Source organism: Bemisia tabaci, chromosome 4, assembly GCF_918797505.1.
Source record: "Bemisia tabaci chromosome 4, PGI_BMITA_v3".
NCBI classification, from domain to species: domain Eukaryota; kingdom Metazoa; phylum Arthropoda; class Insecta; order Hemiptera; family Aleyrodidae; genus Bemisia; species Bemisia tabaci.
Window position 1 is genome coordinate 43,072,474 of NC_092796.1, and position 18,753 is coordinate 43,091,226.

The 18,753-nt window shown below is 39.4% G+C and overlaps 1 protein-coding gene across 2 annotated transcripts in view; it reads left to right on the top strand.

Moving 5' to 3' along the window:
* The window catches only part of LOC109033577 (zinc transporter ZIP5), a 63,468-nt gene that overhangs the window by 13,551 nt on the left and 31,164 nt on the right, over window positions 1–18,753 (top strand). For both annotated transcript variants that reach the window (XM_072299893.1, XM_019046254.2), the window contains one exon: window positions 16,706–16,874. In XM_072299893.1, coding sequence (XP_072155994.1) covers window positions 16,706–16,874 — 169 coding nt within the window. The remainder of the gene's footprint in view (window positions 1–16,705; window positions 16,875–18,753) is intronic.

The following is an 18,753-nucleotide window of genomic DNA, read 5'->3' on the forward strand; positions in this document are numbered from 1 at the left end:
TAGTATGATTTTGTTTATCAATTTGAACAATCAGCCCACAGAGATGTCACGAGGTTCTTTCGATAAATCCCACACCGCAAAAACTTCGGGCCTCAGGCAAACGCTATATCGGTCGTGTTGTTATTTACAGAATTAGAAAAAAGAATTTATAAGAACTTATCAATGCAATAGAATTGAAACTATTGCGGCGATTTTTGTCGCTAAAATAAATCTCATTGATCGTTTTGATAGATGCATAATTTAATTATGCAACGTACTTTTAAGCCTTTACCAATCGACGTATTCATCCTATACTGCAAAATAGTGGAGGAATCACTGAATTCATTACTAAGCAGTTATGTAGAAACAGCAGATGAACTGTAAATAGACGTGGAAAAGAGAGACGTATGTGTGCAGCAGTGAATGAAATATTCCGACGTTTGCAAAATAGATCAGTTAACATCAACATAGGTATTGATGATGACAAAACATTTCCCCACCTGCCTCTTCGCTCGCATAAGGCCACACCTAACACCCATATCGTACCTATTGCAATCAAAGAGGAATGAAAGAGAATGCCTTAAGTTTCTCGCTCTCTGTTACCATCCGTGGAAAAAGAGACCTACTTAAACGCCGATTAACTCAAAATTCAAATATCGCTAGAATAAGGGGATTGCATTTTGCGAAAGGGAACCAAGAGCATTCCAATGTTGCTAGGATTTTACAGCTTATATTCTTTACAGTAGAATCACTAAAATCGCGCAAAAAATTAAATACCAAGGTAATTTCCTTCTTGAATTTATAGTTTATCGAGAGTATAAAAATAAAACCTGTGTCAATGATCAGTTTATACCTGCGAGGTAACAAAAGTTGCACAATCTTAGCGCGACATTGTAGTCCTCTTGGTTCCTTTTTGCAAAATGCAATCCAAGTGTTTTATCAACATATTTGCACCAACTAATACCACAAAATTCCAAACCAAATTTGAGTTATGACGCTACAAAGTTAGCAGTAAAAAAAAAAAAAAAAAAAAAAAAAAAAAAAAAAAAAAAACAGACAACAAAAAAAAACTAGTTTTGAGCAACAGCTATACACTTTATGTACTGAATCTAAAAATCGTTCTTTGGTAGACAGGCCTAAGTCCGAAAACTCATGAGCCCTGGCTTCCGTTAATCACGCAGGACGCTAGGGTTCACGCACTCAGTTTCACGAAAGTAACTGGATCACATTTAGTGGATGGGAACCAACGCGATTTCCGGGAAATTCGAGTCAATGGTTGAGCTAAATGAGTCTTCCAAAGAGAGAAATTTCAACTCAACAGTTTGGTTAATACAGGGACTAAAATACAAAAGAACCCTAACGTTGGGTTGAAAATTTCATAAGAAAATGCCACCTGGTTTTCTTGAAGAAATTTAATAAAAAAAAAAATAAAAGAAAAAAAAAAAGAGTGGCGAGTACCAACGTCGTAATCAGAGGAATGTATTTCACCAGTCTCTCTATTGTTTTTGCGCTATAAACCCACCGCAAATTGTACCAAAATTTGTATTTGTTTGTGTGTCACTTCCTACATGACCCAGAAGCAACGTAAGAACACAAATATTTTTATCAGTGTTGTCACTCTCTTTAATGTACCGAAATAATTTAAGTCATTTAATTCAAAATTTTAAATCTAATCTGGGGATGATTTGCTGTGAGTATTTTTTCTCAAAAGGGCCCTGGTAAAAATTGGCGATAGAAGCTGCGTTTCAAAATACCATAAGAGTTCTTATAGCCGACTGAAGAAGGCGATAGAAAATCATATAGCTGGCTGTAGAAAGTGGAAAAAATTATACGGCCGGGCTACACGAAGCGATAAAAAATTATACAGCCGGGCTATAGTGCCTATCGCCGGGCTTTACACTTTATCGCCTGGCTGTTGCTTTTTCGCCATCGGCTATAAAAGGCTATAAGAAAGTGTGTAGAAATTCGTGTGCTTTGTAAATCCTTAAGTTTGTACGGAATATTTACAAAACGCACATTATATTTTCCTTCACTACATATTTTTTTTCATCAATTAAAATGAGAATAATCCATACAGAGTGTGCAAACATTTCAAAGTCATGAGTTGAAAAACGCTGACTCCACGAGATTAAATATTAGAGCCTAACACAAAGCGGAGCGGCGGCGGGCGGCGCACTGGCGCCTTCAAACCTAACAGGGATACTTCACGCATTGCGCAATGCGTGAAGTATCCCTGTTAGGTTTGAAGGCGCCAATGCGCGTTTCGCGCTGGCTGCCCGCCCGCCGCGCGGCGCCGCAGCGTACCACGGCGCTTGAAGCAACTATTTCACACCAGAGGTATTGCACAGTATCATACAAAATTGCAGGCGCTCCAACATGTTAGGAGTGGCAGGCATCCTTCAAAAGTACGGAGCTTTCCTCGCTAAATAAATCAAGATACTACAGCCCAAAAAGAGAGCGTTAGTCCAAAAACTCACTAAGTCCTAGCATCCGTAATTAGTAACGTTTAGCATACACTTTATCGCCAGGCTGTTACTTAGTCGCCATCGGCTATAAAAGGCTATAAGAAATTGTGTTGCCGGCTATAGAAGCTATTGGAAATCTCACAGCCGGCTGTAGGTCTATGGTATTTTGGAACACAGATTCTACTGCCAATTTTTACCAGGGGGATCTAGTATGTGTCGCAAATTTTTGTTATTGTCGTCAAATTTTCGTAATCTCGAGGTTTGAGTCAAGCGACCTATTCATCAAACCAATAATACGACTATTCGTGTTCTCGTGTAGGGCGTTTAGCGTAGCTGGACACCTGAAGGAACTTTTTCGCGATTAGAACCGCGTCTCCGCCAAGCTGAAAATTAAAGTCTCCGGAGGGATCCATCTCAGTTTTGTTCCGTTCTATGAATTTAGTGACAATCTTGAAAGAAGCCAACATGAAAACAGCTGTGAGCTGGTTTTCCTCTGAGGGATAATTCTGTTCGATTCACGAAAACATAGAAAATAACCAATCACACTAAATACTATTATTTAAATACTTTGAGTTAATAATTCAATTGTTTCGGTTTAAAGTCCCTATGCCGTGTTTAAGTCAAGAGAAAGCAAAATTTCGATTTTTTTAAGCTATTTTCAAAAACGGATGCGCTCTACTTGACTTTATTCGAAAGGCTTAACGCACGTTGGTTCCTCTGTGCTGGATGCAATCAATTGAACAGCTTATTTGGCTCTAGGCGAAAACTTTAGCTCTGATTTTCAAGAAAACTGAGTTATAGCTAGTTTTGGGCTCGCTTAGAAGCCTATTTTCTCCTGACAAAATTTCAAGTCCGTAATAAAACCTTCAGTATTTAAAGATTTGACTCGCTGCTTGTTCTCTACAAAGTTTTGAAGAGACGAGGCTTCAAAACTTCTTTCCCTCATTAAAAGTTGGTATTTTTTGGACCGCGTTTGACAGAAAGGAACCAAGACATATCAGCTGTTGCCACATTTAACTGAGGTATTTAATTTTCTCCAAGAGAACGTTTGTGCGGTTTTTTCGAAAATTTTAGAGGATCTGCCGTGTAACATGCAAAAAATTCACTGAAAATTTCAAACAAATCCACTTCATCGTTTTGATGTAATAAATTAAATTACCCAATTAAATTTGGCAATAGCTGATGTGGCTTGGTTCCTTTCTGCTTAACGCGGTCCATTTGGTTCCCTTTCAACGCTTCCCATACATCTGCCAAATCTCTTCTGTATCAAATTGACGTTTGAATATTCATAATCCCATTTATTTTTGCCCAATAAAAAAGTGTAACCATCCTAACACAAATCGCACGCCGCGCTTACACTAACCGATTTTGCTTTCGATGCAAGGCAAAGTCACCGATGGGCATCGCGACCGGAAATATTTTTCTCTGTATCTTCGAAATGTGGAAATTATCCAGTGTTTGGTTACGGTGTAAGGGTGAGGTTGACCTAATATTGCGTGCTTACCACGGTCAATACACCTTTTGTTTTCTTACGGTAGGTCCAAGTCCATCTCAATACTCACGTTGCGTTGATCAGTATATTCGACGTAGACAAAGCAAAACGCGGCGATGCCAAAATTGGTCGGTAATCTTCTTCATTGCAAGCACGTCAATGTGACTTTATATTTGTCGATCTTACGATCAGACAATAATGTTCAGCTCATGGCGCTATTTTCTAAGTCATTCATGTCCTTTATCAGATGGTTGGAACTTTTGTGTTTCCTTGTTTGCATTTATTTGTTGATTGTGAGCGAGTCCATAGGTGCTTCAATCCTCGCGTAATTCATTGATAACTGGATGTTTCTAAGATGTTTGTGGAGTGTCGGGCTTCATTTCACTGTCACTTGATAAGCGATCAACAGGTTATTTAGAGGGTTGGAAAGTTAATGGAGGTCAAGTTAAAGAAGTATCACCCTAAAATTTCTCGAGGTCTAGTCGAGAAGACTGCAATTTTCTCCTCTCCATTGTCTGTCCTTTATGTTTTGAGTTTCCATGAGCGTCGCAACCAAGATTTTGGAAAATTCTAACTTTGATACAGGAAATTAAGAGCTTTTAGACCAATTTCAAAATTAACGGGAAAAATCCCATCTTTGGGTTACGGTTTACGATAGATCTTTCTTAGAAAAAGCAAGAAGACCCTCTGTCACTTTGCTCAGGAGAAACTGAAAAAGTCAGGAATTTGAATGAAATCTAGTGCTTGACTCCTCTAATTCTTCTTTTTCAAGTTAGTTGGAGAAAAACCATTTCTCGGGATTTTGTACAGCCGCCGCGCCGCCTCTGCGTCTGGCTGCGTCGCATGAGAGCATGGAATCATGGAAATCGCCTTCAAAATGAGTTGATACCACATGCGTGTCTCTCTAAAACGCTGTGCAGCGTCGCTCGTTTCGGGCGTTACAATGGAACTGTTCATAACTAGAGTTGAAGAGTAGCCGAGTCGCATGTATCTGGAAGCTTTGTCAGTCATCGAAAATGAACGTATCTCGACTCTCTCCTCGTACACTGCTTAAAATTCTGATTTTCTTGTGCCATGAAAGTATCTCCATCCCCTTTAATTACGTGTAAATGAGCAAGACAACTTCAAATCTTATTCAAGATGCGCCGTGTATCTTTGAAATTACATTAAATGGGAAAATTCTTTTTCTAATGACCTTTTTTTTAACTATCTCGCCTCCCTTGCGGGGAGAGAAAGTATTATCATTGAAAAAAAAAAAAAGAAGGAAAGAAAGAGAAATGTGTGTCCGTCCGACCGGAACCCAATTTTTGCGTAGAGCCATACCTAAAAATTGTGTCGTTCAATTTCATTTAAACTCTGCATGGAGGACCATATCTATGTCCCCTTATGCACGTCAAATGATTATGGGGTAGGTCAAAATTTGGGGAGAGGGGGGGGGGGCTAGGGGCGAAACATGATTTTTATCAAATTCACACGGTGGGCTCACTATAGATTTTAAGTCAAAATCAGAGCTCGATTGATTGATTTAATTCATGGATACGCAAATATTGCCTTAGCTCAACTGCCGCGATCGGAATGCGTGCTGGGATGGACCTCGAGACGCATTAAAACAGTGCGAACCATGGCTCCTACAGCAATACAGCAATGCGCTTCATATCATCCCAAAGCAGCAAGGTCTCTTGTGATAAGTCCCGCCCATTGCTTGAGTCTTTTGTATGCTATTTTTACTCTCGCTCACGTGGATCCGTCATAGCCTAGTTGACTAAACCGCCTCGTATTTTTGATTCGGTGCGGGCACCCGGCGATCGGGAGTTCGATACCCGACGATGGAAACTACTTTTTAATGGTTGTATTGAATGTTTTAGACTAATCATCAAAAAATAATTAATAGTAGATGATAAATGTACGAACATTTTCTCGTGAGTTAATATGTTAAACAAAAATACTGGAATATACCTTCTTCATATAATCAGCCACATGTTCCCCCAAATTAATGACGTTATTTTCTTTTTTCAATAAAGTTAATTTGCATTCAACGTTCGTAAGTTAAGCAAAAAGTACCTATTGATACAAATAGAAAGACATGAAAATAGTATGTCTAACATTTCAGTTGTTTTTTTTTTTTATTATTTATTTTTTGTTTTTTTGTTTTTTCAATAAAACAAATTGACTGGGACTAGAATCATCGTATCTCTGAAGACAAAAGCTAAGTTTTTTGATACAGAAATACTAATATATTCATCCTTTATATAATCAGGGAGATGTTGACCCAAATATTGATGTATATTTTCTCTGTTCGCCCAAATTAATGATGGTATTTTCTTTTTTCAATAAAATTAATTTACATTCCACGTTCTTAAAGCAATATTTTCTCCAAAATTCAGCAAAAAATAACAATTTATACCTACGCAAAAAGTAAATAAATAAATAAAGCAATGACATGAAAGTAGTATAGGTAGTACACATCTAACATTTCGGTTACATCTATTTGAATGAAAAAAATGGCAACTTAGGAAGCACATAGGTCACTTATCGACGGTGAAACTACCAAACCACGTATCTCGGTTTGCGACGTCGCAGACTTCCTGTCATACTTTATTTTTTAAATGAAAAGCTACTTAACGTCCAGTCTTGAAAATTTCCGTGATTTTTCCTCTTCGTGCGGAGAAAATTCTGTGAAAATTTCAAGGAATGATATTGATTTGGTCTACTTCAAAAAAATAAAATGTGAGCGGAGATTTTTAAACACCGCAAACGAGATACGTGGTTTGGTAGTTTCACCGTCGTTATGATGCGTATTCGGGCATATGCGTAGAGTAAAAATATCATACTTTACGCCGAAAAAACGAAACTGAAAGTTAAATGCGTTAACTTCCAAAAACCATACATAATCCAACGAAAATAAATAATTGGTAAATAACAGCTTTCTTGTATGCAAAGAAAAAAAATTAAAAATGTTAAAAAAGAGATGTCGACACAAAATTACATAGCCCCTTCAATTCTGAAGATACTTTACCTTTATCTCCCTGTATTCTACGATGTATGAAATAAGAAATTCTCGAGGTTTAAGATCATGGAATCCTCATAAGTTGACGTTTTTGACTTAAAAAAGTTGTATAGCTTAAGACTTGATAAGTTTTAACTATTTCTGCAAAAGACCGCTCGATAATATTTTAAAGTCCACTAGGTATACTTTAAAACGGTACTATGTATAAAACTTTCAACCGCTAACAATTCTTAAGTATTAAAATTGCTTCTACGTATCTCCAATCAAAATTTACGGTTTTTGTGTTTTACATCAATCGTATTCCCATTTTCGTTCTTAGAATGCTTTCCCTTCAATCCTAAAAATTGTACGTATAAAATAAGCCACAGAGTAAACGGGTATCCTAAAGTTATCAAGCCTACGTGAGATCGTGAAAAGAACCGGCCTCTCGCTTCAGCGAGTAGAACAACACCAACCTGTGGAGGTTTTAGTGGTTCAACTCAATCGTGTAACCATTTTTAGTTATTTTAAATCAGCCCGCTTGACAAAAGAGATTTCGTGGTTTTGCGATTGTAATTAGCTCCCATAAATTTCAGGATGAATCAAACGCACAATAGCCATAATGGGATCCTCCCCCACACACAAAATCTAGCCTCGCACTTGGCACGTGTCATGCCCACGCTCTCACAGCGCGCAAAATACAGTCTCTCAATCGAAGCTGAGGTGCCAGGATTGAGTTCACTGGCATATTATTTTATTTTATAACTTCATGAGACAGTATGTATAATCGACCAAATTGAGATTTAACAAACATGAAATAGATTATATTAAATCCTTGATTTTATTTTAAATTTTATAGTCCAGTAAATTTTAATGGGCGGGAAATCAAATAAATGCCGTCCAAAACTTGAGCTCCACCACACTATTTTGTGAGCATATCACCCAGAAATTAGCTCTATCTTTCTCTCTTTTTGAAGTATTAAAGCTCTTGATTTTTCCAAAAACGTATGAAATTTAAACGAAATCCTTCAATTATGGCACACACGACTGAACGTTCCCCTTTTCGTTTTAGGCGTACTGAATCCTTGCCCTCATTTTTGACTTTCATGGATTCATCGAGGCTAAATGAGACCGGACGAAAAAATTCATCTCACAATCTAAACACTAAAACAATTTAGCCATGCCGCACACCTCGGAATTTCGATTGTTTTCCAAACACAGTCATTCATCTGAGTTCCGTCGTCAAATGGTCGTTTCGTTACCCACCAAAGCCGCACAATGCCTCTTAAGTTATGACATTTTGTCCAAAAGAGTTTTTGTCAAAATTTTCGAGATCATGTTATTTACTTTTCGCCCCATCTTCAGCAGGACACGAGGGGCATGAGTAATTAGAATTTTTGGCGGGAGCGATACCTCATCGAGGGGAGTCGAGAAAGGTTACCACGGGGTCTTGGAGTCGCTGCTGGATCAGTGGCGTGGCGTGCTTTGCGATATATCGATTGACCGGCCATTTAAAGTTATGGAAAAGTATCGATGAACAGGGTGTTTGCAGCGAACACCTTAATAATCGATTATTTACCACAGCTTCAAATGGGGAAATATCGATAGATCGCGAAGCACGCCACGCCACTGAGCTGGATCTGAAAGGAGTGCAAGGAGAGGATCTCTTTGGAAAATTTTTGAAAATCCAGACGTCTAGGGAGTAATTTTGAGCTGCACATACCGCGAAATGGATTGAAATGAAATTTCGAAGATGACAAAATTCCAACCGACATTGCAAGATCCCTGAAATATTCTGAAGAAACTCCAAGGAAGCCAAGTGGAATGAAGCTCTTGCTTGTGAGAAGGATTTCAAGTGCTTGGTCCTGCGTAAAATTTCGCGAAAAACACTATGGTGCCACTGGTTTTTTCTTTTAAAAAAAAGCTCTCAAAGTCGAGGCCGTAATGGAGGGAATATCCCACGCTACCCGGAGAGTCCAACTCTATACTCAGTCAAACTCTCCATGCGAAGATAGGGATCGAATATACATTAGCAGGGTTGTCGTGGTTCCATCTTTGGAGCTCCCAAAAAAGCGGCAACCCTGTTAATGTGTTTGCTCCCTATCTTTGCACGGAGAGTTTGTCTTAATATTGAGGTGAACTCTCGGGGTATCCTAGGATTGCCCCTGAGCTTGCGAATTGATTTCAGAGAAAACCAGCGGCATCATCGTGTTTCCCACGAAATTTTACTGAGGAACTAGTACTTCACTCGCGAATTTCTGACACATGCAAGGGTTCAATCTGAGGGGGGGTGGGGGGGCATCTAGTTCCCCTTTTGACGGTGTGGTGGCGTTTGCGGATTCTCATATTTTGATGGTGGCGATTGCGGAAAGGCGGAAGAGGGCCGGTGGAGTTTGCGGACCAGAGAATTTCGGCGGTGGCGATTGCGGACGGAGGGGTAGGCACTTAATTATGCTGCCCCCCACCCCTGCGCTGTGTATTAAAGAAAAAATTTACCGGAGAGGCTTTAAAATTATTTGATAAAAATATAGTTGAAAAGATGCAAATTGCTGGGTTTTATGTAATATTTTGTCATTTGAAATGACAATAACAAACTCAACAAAAACTTCGAAATCATAAGTTCAAAACTGCTGACGCCGCAAGTTTGAATAATCACATCAAACACAGTGCGGCCGGCGCGCATGGCGCATGGTAGCGCCTTACAAGACCGCAGGATACTTCATGCATTGCGCGTACGGCACGGTGCGCGTGAAGCGTAGTATAGCCCCTTACAAGTCTGCAGGATACTTCATGCATTGCGCGTACAGCACGGTGCGCGCTGACGACATAGCATAGCGCCATACAAGGCTGCAGGATACTTCATACATTGCGCGTATACCACGGTGCGCGCTCAAGTCGTTGAAAAGATGTATTTTCCTGGTGTCGAACCTACCCCGAAGTACCCAATTTCCGAATAAAGCACACCGCTAGGCTCTGGATTCCTTTCCGTGGATGAAAAAAAAATATATTAAACATTAGTATTATATTAGTATAAAAACATATGAGCAGTGAACATACGGTAAATTAAAAAAGGCATATCAGAAATCAAGAAACTATAAAATCGTCAGTTTCAGTCCATTTTTAGGATTCAAAACATGTTGTAAATTCTAGTCCAAAATTACTGAAAGTAAAAAAATTACATACGAAAAATGAAAACACATAGGCACATAGGTACAAACTGCCGTGCTAAGAAAAAACGCCGTATGAACATTTGAGAGTTGCCAAATTTCCTTCGATACAATGTTTATTTTTGAGAAAAGTCATGAATATTTTTCTATGAAATGTTCAGGTAATGTGTATTAAAGTGCGATTAAAATTCTATGAAAAATTGGAAGAAAAATATTCATAAGTTCTTGATTTCTGATATGCATATTTTAAAAATTTACTGCATGTTCACTGCTCATATGTTTTTATACTAATATTATACTAATGTTCAATACTGATATTTTTTTTCATCCACGGAAAGGAATCCAGAGCCTCTCCGGTAATTTTTTACTTTAATGTACAGCGCAAGGGTGGGGGACAGCATAATTAAGTGCCTACCCCTCCGTCCGCAATCGCCACCGCCCGAAATTCTCTGGTCCGCAAACTCCACCGGCCCTTTTCCGCCTTTCCGCAATCGCCACCATCAAAATAGGAGAATCCGCAAACGCCACCGCACCCTTTAGACGAGGGGCACTTCCTGCAGGGCAATTCGCGGCTCATTCATTCTCGTCAGGGAGATCTCATTACGGCGCTCCGCGACCATCGAAGACGAGACGATCTTTCCGGGAAAATCTGGATCAGCTTCTAAGAGGCGTGATTCGCTCTGTAATATTATTAGTCTCTATTGCGTGGACGAGCGCCCACATTTGACTTCCGACTCCTATTGTGTACGCAGCTTGCGTAATAAAACGGTTGCAACGTTTTTATCGGGCCTTTTTAGTCGTATCGCTGGGAGAGGTTTTTTGCGAGGCATCTCGCTCTTCTGTCCGCAAAATTTCGCAACAAGCGGACTCCATAGGCGTGAAATAGATCCAGCGGATCTCCAACGGTGGCCACTGTCGGCGCGGCGCTACATTCCTTGCGGTCGAACAGGGTGGGCTTAGCTCTATCACTCGACTGTTATTCCTCCGTCGTGGGCCTCCGTTTCTTTGCTCCTTTATTACGGACTCTACGTCGTTCTAGGTGAATATGATTTTAGATTCGCACTGTCTGCAGGGTTGAAAATCGAACTATCCGAGATCAGTGGATGTGCGTGTTGCATACACAAAAAAATGAAGGTATTTCGGTCACTCTTAGCCGAGCATAGCAATTTACGCGAGCGCTAGATGCCTGTATGCGTGTATACAAGTATCTACTGATATGTTCATCGTATTTTTGGAGTATAGATGTGAAACCGTGAAGCAAGGGACCATTTCGTACTTTGAAACTTTCGTTTTGAACGTACTTTCGTTTTGAAAATTTCGAAGGCTGAATTTTACCGTAATGGTGCTGGCTCGATCTAAAATTGGGATATGCAATCCCAGATCGCAAGAGGATGTGCAATCATTCTGCATGGCGTGCAGGGAACTATACTATTGTGTGGACTTGGCTATGTCGCAATTAGTTTTATGACAAGGTTGTGATTTCCGCCGGAGTCGTTAACAAAAAGCTGTAAATTGGTTGCATCCGCCAAAATGTGCTCCTATTTTATGTCCGAATCGTCCAGTTCACCCGCGAGTAAAGGTCTCCACCACTCATTCATTTTTAACCGCTCGACTTCCCCTCCCGTCTCCCATTCATCCTACGGAGCATCTCTGCCGTGCTGAGGAAGAACGCCGTATGTGCCTTCAGACGTTGCTAAGTCTCCTCCGATAAAAACCAAATTTACTGGGAAAATTGTGAATATTATTTTCCAACATTTTTAGACAAATTTGTACGCAATTTAATCTAAAATATCTGAAAATGTCAAGAAAAAATATGCATGAAGGGTGCGTCTCCAGTCTGTGGTCGTACGCATTGTTACCAACTTTTTAATTTCCGACTGCAATTCCCAGTAAACTGAGAAGTATAATATATACATATATGATTGTCAAATATATGTCATATAACTAACTAACTATACATTTTCGTGCAAATGAAGAAAAAAAAACACTAAGAAGTGGCCCGAAACCTGAATGTAACAACCTTCTTGGCTTTGATTTCCCCACGAAATGGTGTGGACCCAGCACCATTTCTCCACCTTGTTATAAATTTTCGTATATACCTCCATTTTCAAAATTCTCTGTAAAGGCGTTAATAGCGTGTGACGCTGAATGTCTTAAAATATATTAACTAACTAACTAACTAACTATAACACAGCATCTGCAATCAAAATATATAGCACATTTATACATAATCATTTATAAATGTACATGCTTGATCTAAAAGTTTTTTGAGTCTTAAAATGGGTATTAAAGAAATGGTAAGACTCGGATTACTTTTTAAAAGCGACACACTCTATCTTGGCCCGTCTTGCCTAACGATTTATAGTCAATCGACCGAGATTGATCTTTCGATTGAAACAAAGTGATATTGCGCAAGCCTAGATCAAATACGAGTAGGAGCCGTGATTCAAGTGTGACCCCGCCGTTCCCTCTTAAAATTCGTCTCCGAAATTGAAAGTGCCTAGCGCAAAACTCTTCAGTCGTGAGCTTTTACACGTGTCTTCCTTTCCAAACTTATTGTTAATGTTGCCAACTTAAAGTTGGGACAGGTGTTTGTCGTCCACTCACTGTCAAACTCTTTATCGGATTCGGATGAACCTCTTCATTTTATAAGTCTACTTTGTCATCAAACACTACATCACTGTCAAATCATGAATTTCATAGGCGCCTCTCCTCATTGCATCGTATTAATAGATCGTAAAATTAGGGAAAAAGGAGGAAGAAAAGAAGGGGGAAAAAACATTCACCGCTGGTTTACGAATTAGTAATTTTTATACTTGGATTTTGTTTGAAATTGAAGCATCAGGAAATATCGATACCTAGCAGTCGGTTCTTGGAAGAATAAATGTAAATAAAAAACATATGCGATTTGATGATAAAAAAAAAAGTAAAATTTTCGGATTTTTCCCCTCTCATTTTTTGCATAATTAAAGTCGCATACTTAGGAGAACCATTTAAGCAGGATCGGACCCAAAAACTTAGCTCAGCCAAAAAAAAGCTTTAAAAAAAAATTAGATCAGAATCAAGAGTCAGCAGAAAAGGGTAATTTTCCTGGTAAACATTTTCTACGCGATTTTTTCCACTTTTCACTTTTTTTGGAAATTTTTGACACAGTAATTTCGGAATGTCAATAGTCAGTCAATATTGTGTCTTTTTGGAGCGCGATCCATGTCTTTTACATCAATCATTTCTCAGGCGTTTACAACTTTCAAACTTCAAAATGCCCGCTTTTCAGGAAATCCTGCATCTTCTTCAAAATATACCTATTTTTGCAATGGCGCAAAGGTATTTCTTTAGCCATTTTTTCTCCTTTTTTGAGGTCGAAAACTTTAAAAGCCCGGGTCTCTTTAATAAAGGACCTCCAAAACCAGTCAAATAAACAAAAAATTAATGTCATTTGGTTCCAAAATCTTATGTAAGAAACTTCAAGGTTCAGAAGTTCAAACAACGAGGGAAAACAAATTCTCCTTATCTCGATTCATATTTCTGGAAATCTTTTTTATCGTATCCAATCCACGTCATTTCCATTCGACAGAAGGCATTGGCTCGTCTTCCATTACTTTTCTCATACGCCTAACAATTAGATACTTGGGAGCTGCATGCACCTCTCCATCTCCATCCTAATTAACCTTGAGCATTCGTCATCGGATTTCATCTGCTGCACGTGGAAACTATTTTCAAAATCGCCGACACAAAAAATTCTGTAACAAAGTAACAATAGACTGATGATGGAGACAAAGTTTCAATCTGTGTCAATATAAGTGTTTGATACGCCAAGGTGATAAATAAGCACTTGATGCTGTCGGAATTCGAACCCCGGTCTCTAGTTTCCACAGCAAACTGCGTAATTTGTGTGAAGTGTTGGCTCAGAAGTCAGCGTTTTGCCTCGTGTTTGATTCACATGCGATGACTGAAAATGGAATCATTTTAAATTGACTGACATTCCCCTACAACGAGGGAAAATGAGAGGTTGTTGGCGCGATGAATGGAGAAAGAAGTATCATTATTTGAGTGTTTCAAAAACAATATTGTATAGTTTTTATCTAGGTCAAATTATATTAAAAAAATAACGCACATCGAAGTACATATGGCGAAAGCATGCAGAAAATATCGACAGTTATTTCACTGTACGTTAAGCGTTTTGCATATCTCTAGAATTGAAGGCGCGAGCGTGTCGGGCAGTTTTCAGCATCATGCTTTAAGGAATAAAATCGTCTCTTAAATTTTTTATCCAATCCTAAAAGTTCTCATTAAAAATTGACTGGCATCTTCGACAAACTCATCTTGAACCTCCGGATTAAGTGTTACATGTGTTAAATTCTACCGTCATGTATAATGTTCCTCTAGTAAAGAATTGCCTAGCCCAATAATCACATCGATGAAAGCAATCTACATACAAGGTCTATCGCGCAAACTAGGTTTCTATAAAATTGTGAAGGCGCTCGGTTTTAGAGTACAAATTTTTCGGCTGTTGTAGCCATTACACCTGGCTGGCCACAAATTTTCCACACTCATAGAGTCATTAGCCATTTCAAAGAATAATAATGCGCCATTTTCAAATTGCTTCAACAGTTGAAATCTTTTAATTTGATATTCGCGAAAAATAAATAAATCAGATGAACACACAATCTAGACATCTCACCACAGTCAGTAACCTCTTGCAAATCTAAAGGCTCGAGTGAAATAAATATAGACATTGTCTACATTGTTAAAGTTCGGTACTTGCCGGTTGCCTTGCAACATACCGCTCAACAGTCTTAGAGCTTAAGTGAGCTAAAGTGGAAAAAGTTTCATTCAAATAAATTACTTTTAAGTGGATGTTTGATGAGCTTTCCTCTCACCTTGTTCTTGAAAACAACCATGTAACTAGTTTCAGGAACATCATACCTCTATTTCATTGACGTGCTGGGAAATTTTCTACGATATCTCGAATGAGGAAAAAATTTTAGAATGCGGAAATGAAATTACTGCAAAAGCGTGGAATTTCTGATCTAATAAATCTCACTGAAGAAAAATTTCCGGATGCGCACGCTTACTGCTGGTTTTGTCTATAGGTCTTAAATGAAATAGCTCAAAGTTGAGGCTGGTTGAGTTTCTCAACGCCGCGCCGCGCCGGTACAATACCAATGGCGTGGCGTGCTTTGAGATATATCGATTAATCTGCCATTTCAACCTATAGAAAAGAATCGATAAACAGCACGAACACCTTAATAATAAATTCTTTACTCCAGCTTCAAATGGGGAAATATCGTCAATCGATCATTCACGTATCGCCACTGTACAACATGATCAAAGGAGAGCATCCTCGACATTTTTCAGACTCTTTTTGTAGAGTGACCCAGCTTAAAGGGTTGAATTAATGGGCAAAGTTGCTAAAACTGCACATGTGTGTTAAAAATCTGCCGCGTGTCTTTTGAGTCTCTTATTTTGCTAGTTATTCTGCTGAAGACCGGAGAAGCTTTGTTGCACTAGAAAAAAAAAAAAAAAAAACACATTGGATCTAGAGTCCAGACTCTTAAAAACACTGACAAGAAAAAATACTCTTGATTCAATCGGATTTTTGCTTGAATCAAAACGAAATCCGCTTAAATTAAGAGGCTTGGTTCTTGATTTAAACTAGATTCTGATTGAATCAAGAGTACTTTTTCTTGTCGATGTTTTTAAGAGTCTGGACTCTACATCCAATGTGTTTTTTTTTTCTTTTTCCAGTGCGTTATATTGATCCAGTACGTCAATACCACTATTGAGGCCCCGGCGTGCCCATGTTTGCCTATCTCTTGATTTGAAGGCGAACCGTGCAGGAGCTCTGTTATTACTTATCATCAGGATTAAAGGCAGAATTGTAAAGAGAGAGAGCTGAATATATTCTAAAAGAGCAGTTGCTCCCTGAGTAGCATTTAATAAACTCGTGTAACTGTAACCGTAACACTTTTAGCCAGATGATCTTTTTTCTCTCGCGTAGAGTAGAGTTGTGGGTCAAAATAATTATCTCCTCACGGGAAACTATAAAATGCGTCAATTTCTTCTGCAGATTGGGATGTTAGTAGTGCGTACCACTTATCAGACTCCTCTGGCACGCTCATCGTGATTTTCAAGCCACTTTCCTTCACAGAAAATACCTCTTTTTCCGCGCAAGGAAAAGTTCTTAACGGGCCCAGTTATGTTGTGTAATACATTAGAAGTGGGAAAAGAAGAAATCGGACAGATCGTGACGTCTGACACGTGAGCAAATAGCGTCATTCAACAGAAATTCTCACCTTCCGGCGAAAGTGTCACACGCGCCATGCGATATTCAAAAATTTCCGCCGCCATTTTATTTTTTTACAGAGTAATTTTTCAACGAAGCTGTCCGAAAATTTCACCGAATTTTCTTCGTGCTGTCGATAATATCCAGTGAAATTTTCACACAGATTCAACCAACAACTCCTCTGTGAAAAAAAATAAAATGGCGGCGGAAATTTTGAAACGTTGCACGGCGCTTGTGATACTTTGGCCGGAAGGTGACGAAATGTATGTGCTAATCAATGTGCCGACTGATGAACTATGCACTAATCTTGATATTTTCCGTGTGTTGCAGGGATTCGAGCACCTGCTGGCGAATCTAGGTTTGGGCAAAATCAAATTCGACGGCTTGCACACCCTGTTCGAGCATCGCGGCGCAGATGGGTCCTTCGAGGAGATGCACGACGCCCGCGGCATCCACCAGCATCAGCACGACCGGAAAAAGAGAAGCCCGCACCAATCAAGTGAGTCTTTAACCAAATTTTATTTCGATAATTTCTCTGAAAGTCTCGATACACGATCAAATGGACTGCGTTAAGCAGAAAGGAACCAAGTCACATCAGCTATTGCCAAATTCAATCGAAGAATTTAATTCTTTATATGAAAACGGTTGTGCGGATTTTTTTGCAAATTTCAGTGAATTTTCTACATCGTGCAAAGCAAATTCCATGGAATTTTCAAAGGAATCCGCACAAACGTGCCCTCGTAAAAAATTAAATTGCCCAGGGAAATTTGGCAATAGCTGATGTGGCTTGGTTCCTTTCTGTTTAACGCGGTCCAAATTCAGGGCCGGATTTACCTACTTGCCGCCCATGGGCCAGGGCCACCTGTATTTTCACGCTCCCTTCTCATTCATTTTGAAACATCAACAAAAACCATCAAGCGAAGTATCGGAGTGTGGGGAGGGGTGCATAAGACGCGATCACTCGTGTTGGACACATTTTTTGCGAAAACCCTGTCAACACTATCAGCAAAAGTTCTCGGAACTTTGCGCGAAAGTTGAGTTCCGTAAACCCACCTCTGTGTGAACCAAGGCCTTCCATTTGTAAGAAATGAACGTAAAAATTATGCAAGACAAACGTAAATAGTGTTTAATAAGTTTAACCTCCGCCGCCGCGCCGCGCTGACTACAGTGTTTTTGACGCAATGCGTGAAGTATTCCTACAGTCTTGTAGGCGCTATGCGTTTCACGCCGACCGCTGCTGAACGCACTGTTTTCGACGCAATGCGTGAAGTATTCATGAAGTCTAGTAGGCGCTATGCGTTTCACGCTGACCGCGCTGTTTTTGACGCAATGCGTGAAGTATTCATGCAGTCTTGCAAGTGCTAATATGTGTTACATGCCGACCGCCGCGCTGAGGGCTTCTCCTTTTCATCTCAAGTCCTCAAGGCCTATTCATCATCATTGCGCATTTGAGAAAAATAAGGTCATTTTGGGATTCAGCAGCCAATAATTGGTATCTCAAGTGTAACAAGTTTCCTCTCCTGTTCCTTAAAACGAGGTGTTTCCTGTTAAAAGCTCTCTTTCGCATCTTTCCCATCTTTTCGAAGCAAAAAAATAGAATGAGCTTCATATGCTAGTAAATTGGTGGATCATGTCACTGGACTGGGAAAAGCATGTCACTAGAAACAGCGGGGTTAACATGTCACGTATACATGCTAACCTATTCATTTTTAGCCGTTAAATCCGAAAATGAACTTTAACTTTGTTGTTGAAGGTACCATTTTTTTTTTTTTTTTTTTTTTTTTTTTTCCAAACTTGAACTTTCCCCGGGAACCGCATTTTTGGGAGGAAATCTTGGCTTTCAAAAAATTGGCGGTTGTTAAAGAAACACCAAGTTGCTTCCAATTTTAGCGCCACTAAATACTTAGGAATTACCTATTAAATTCCCAGTAACTTTGGCAACAAAAAATTTAGGAGACCTGTGCAATCATCGATAGTAAGAAATTTTTTTAAAAATCACGTCTCGGGGTTGATCCAAAGTACTCCACAATGCTGCCGTGCTACGGAAAAACATCGCATGCACATTCAAGAGTTGCCAAATTTCCTCCGATAAAATGTTTATTATCTAGGAAAGAGGTACACATTTTTTTCTTTGACATTTTTAGGAACTTTAGCCGAGACTGCGAGAAAAATTATCCGAAAAATTAGAAGAACAATATTCGCATAAGTTTACCAGGAAATTCGTATTTTAACGAAGGAAATCTGGCAACGCCTGAGGGCTCATGCGGCGTATTTCCTTAGGATGGCAAAATGAACGTGGGACTTCGCGATTTAACGCTGCGATTCTACAATTAAAACACGATTCTGCGACCAGCGCATTGCCGTTTGCGGTGCGGTGC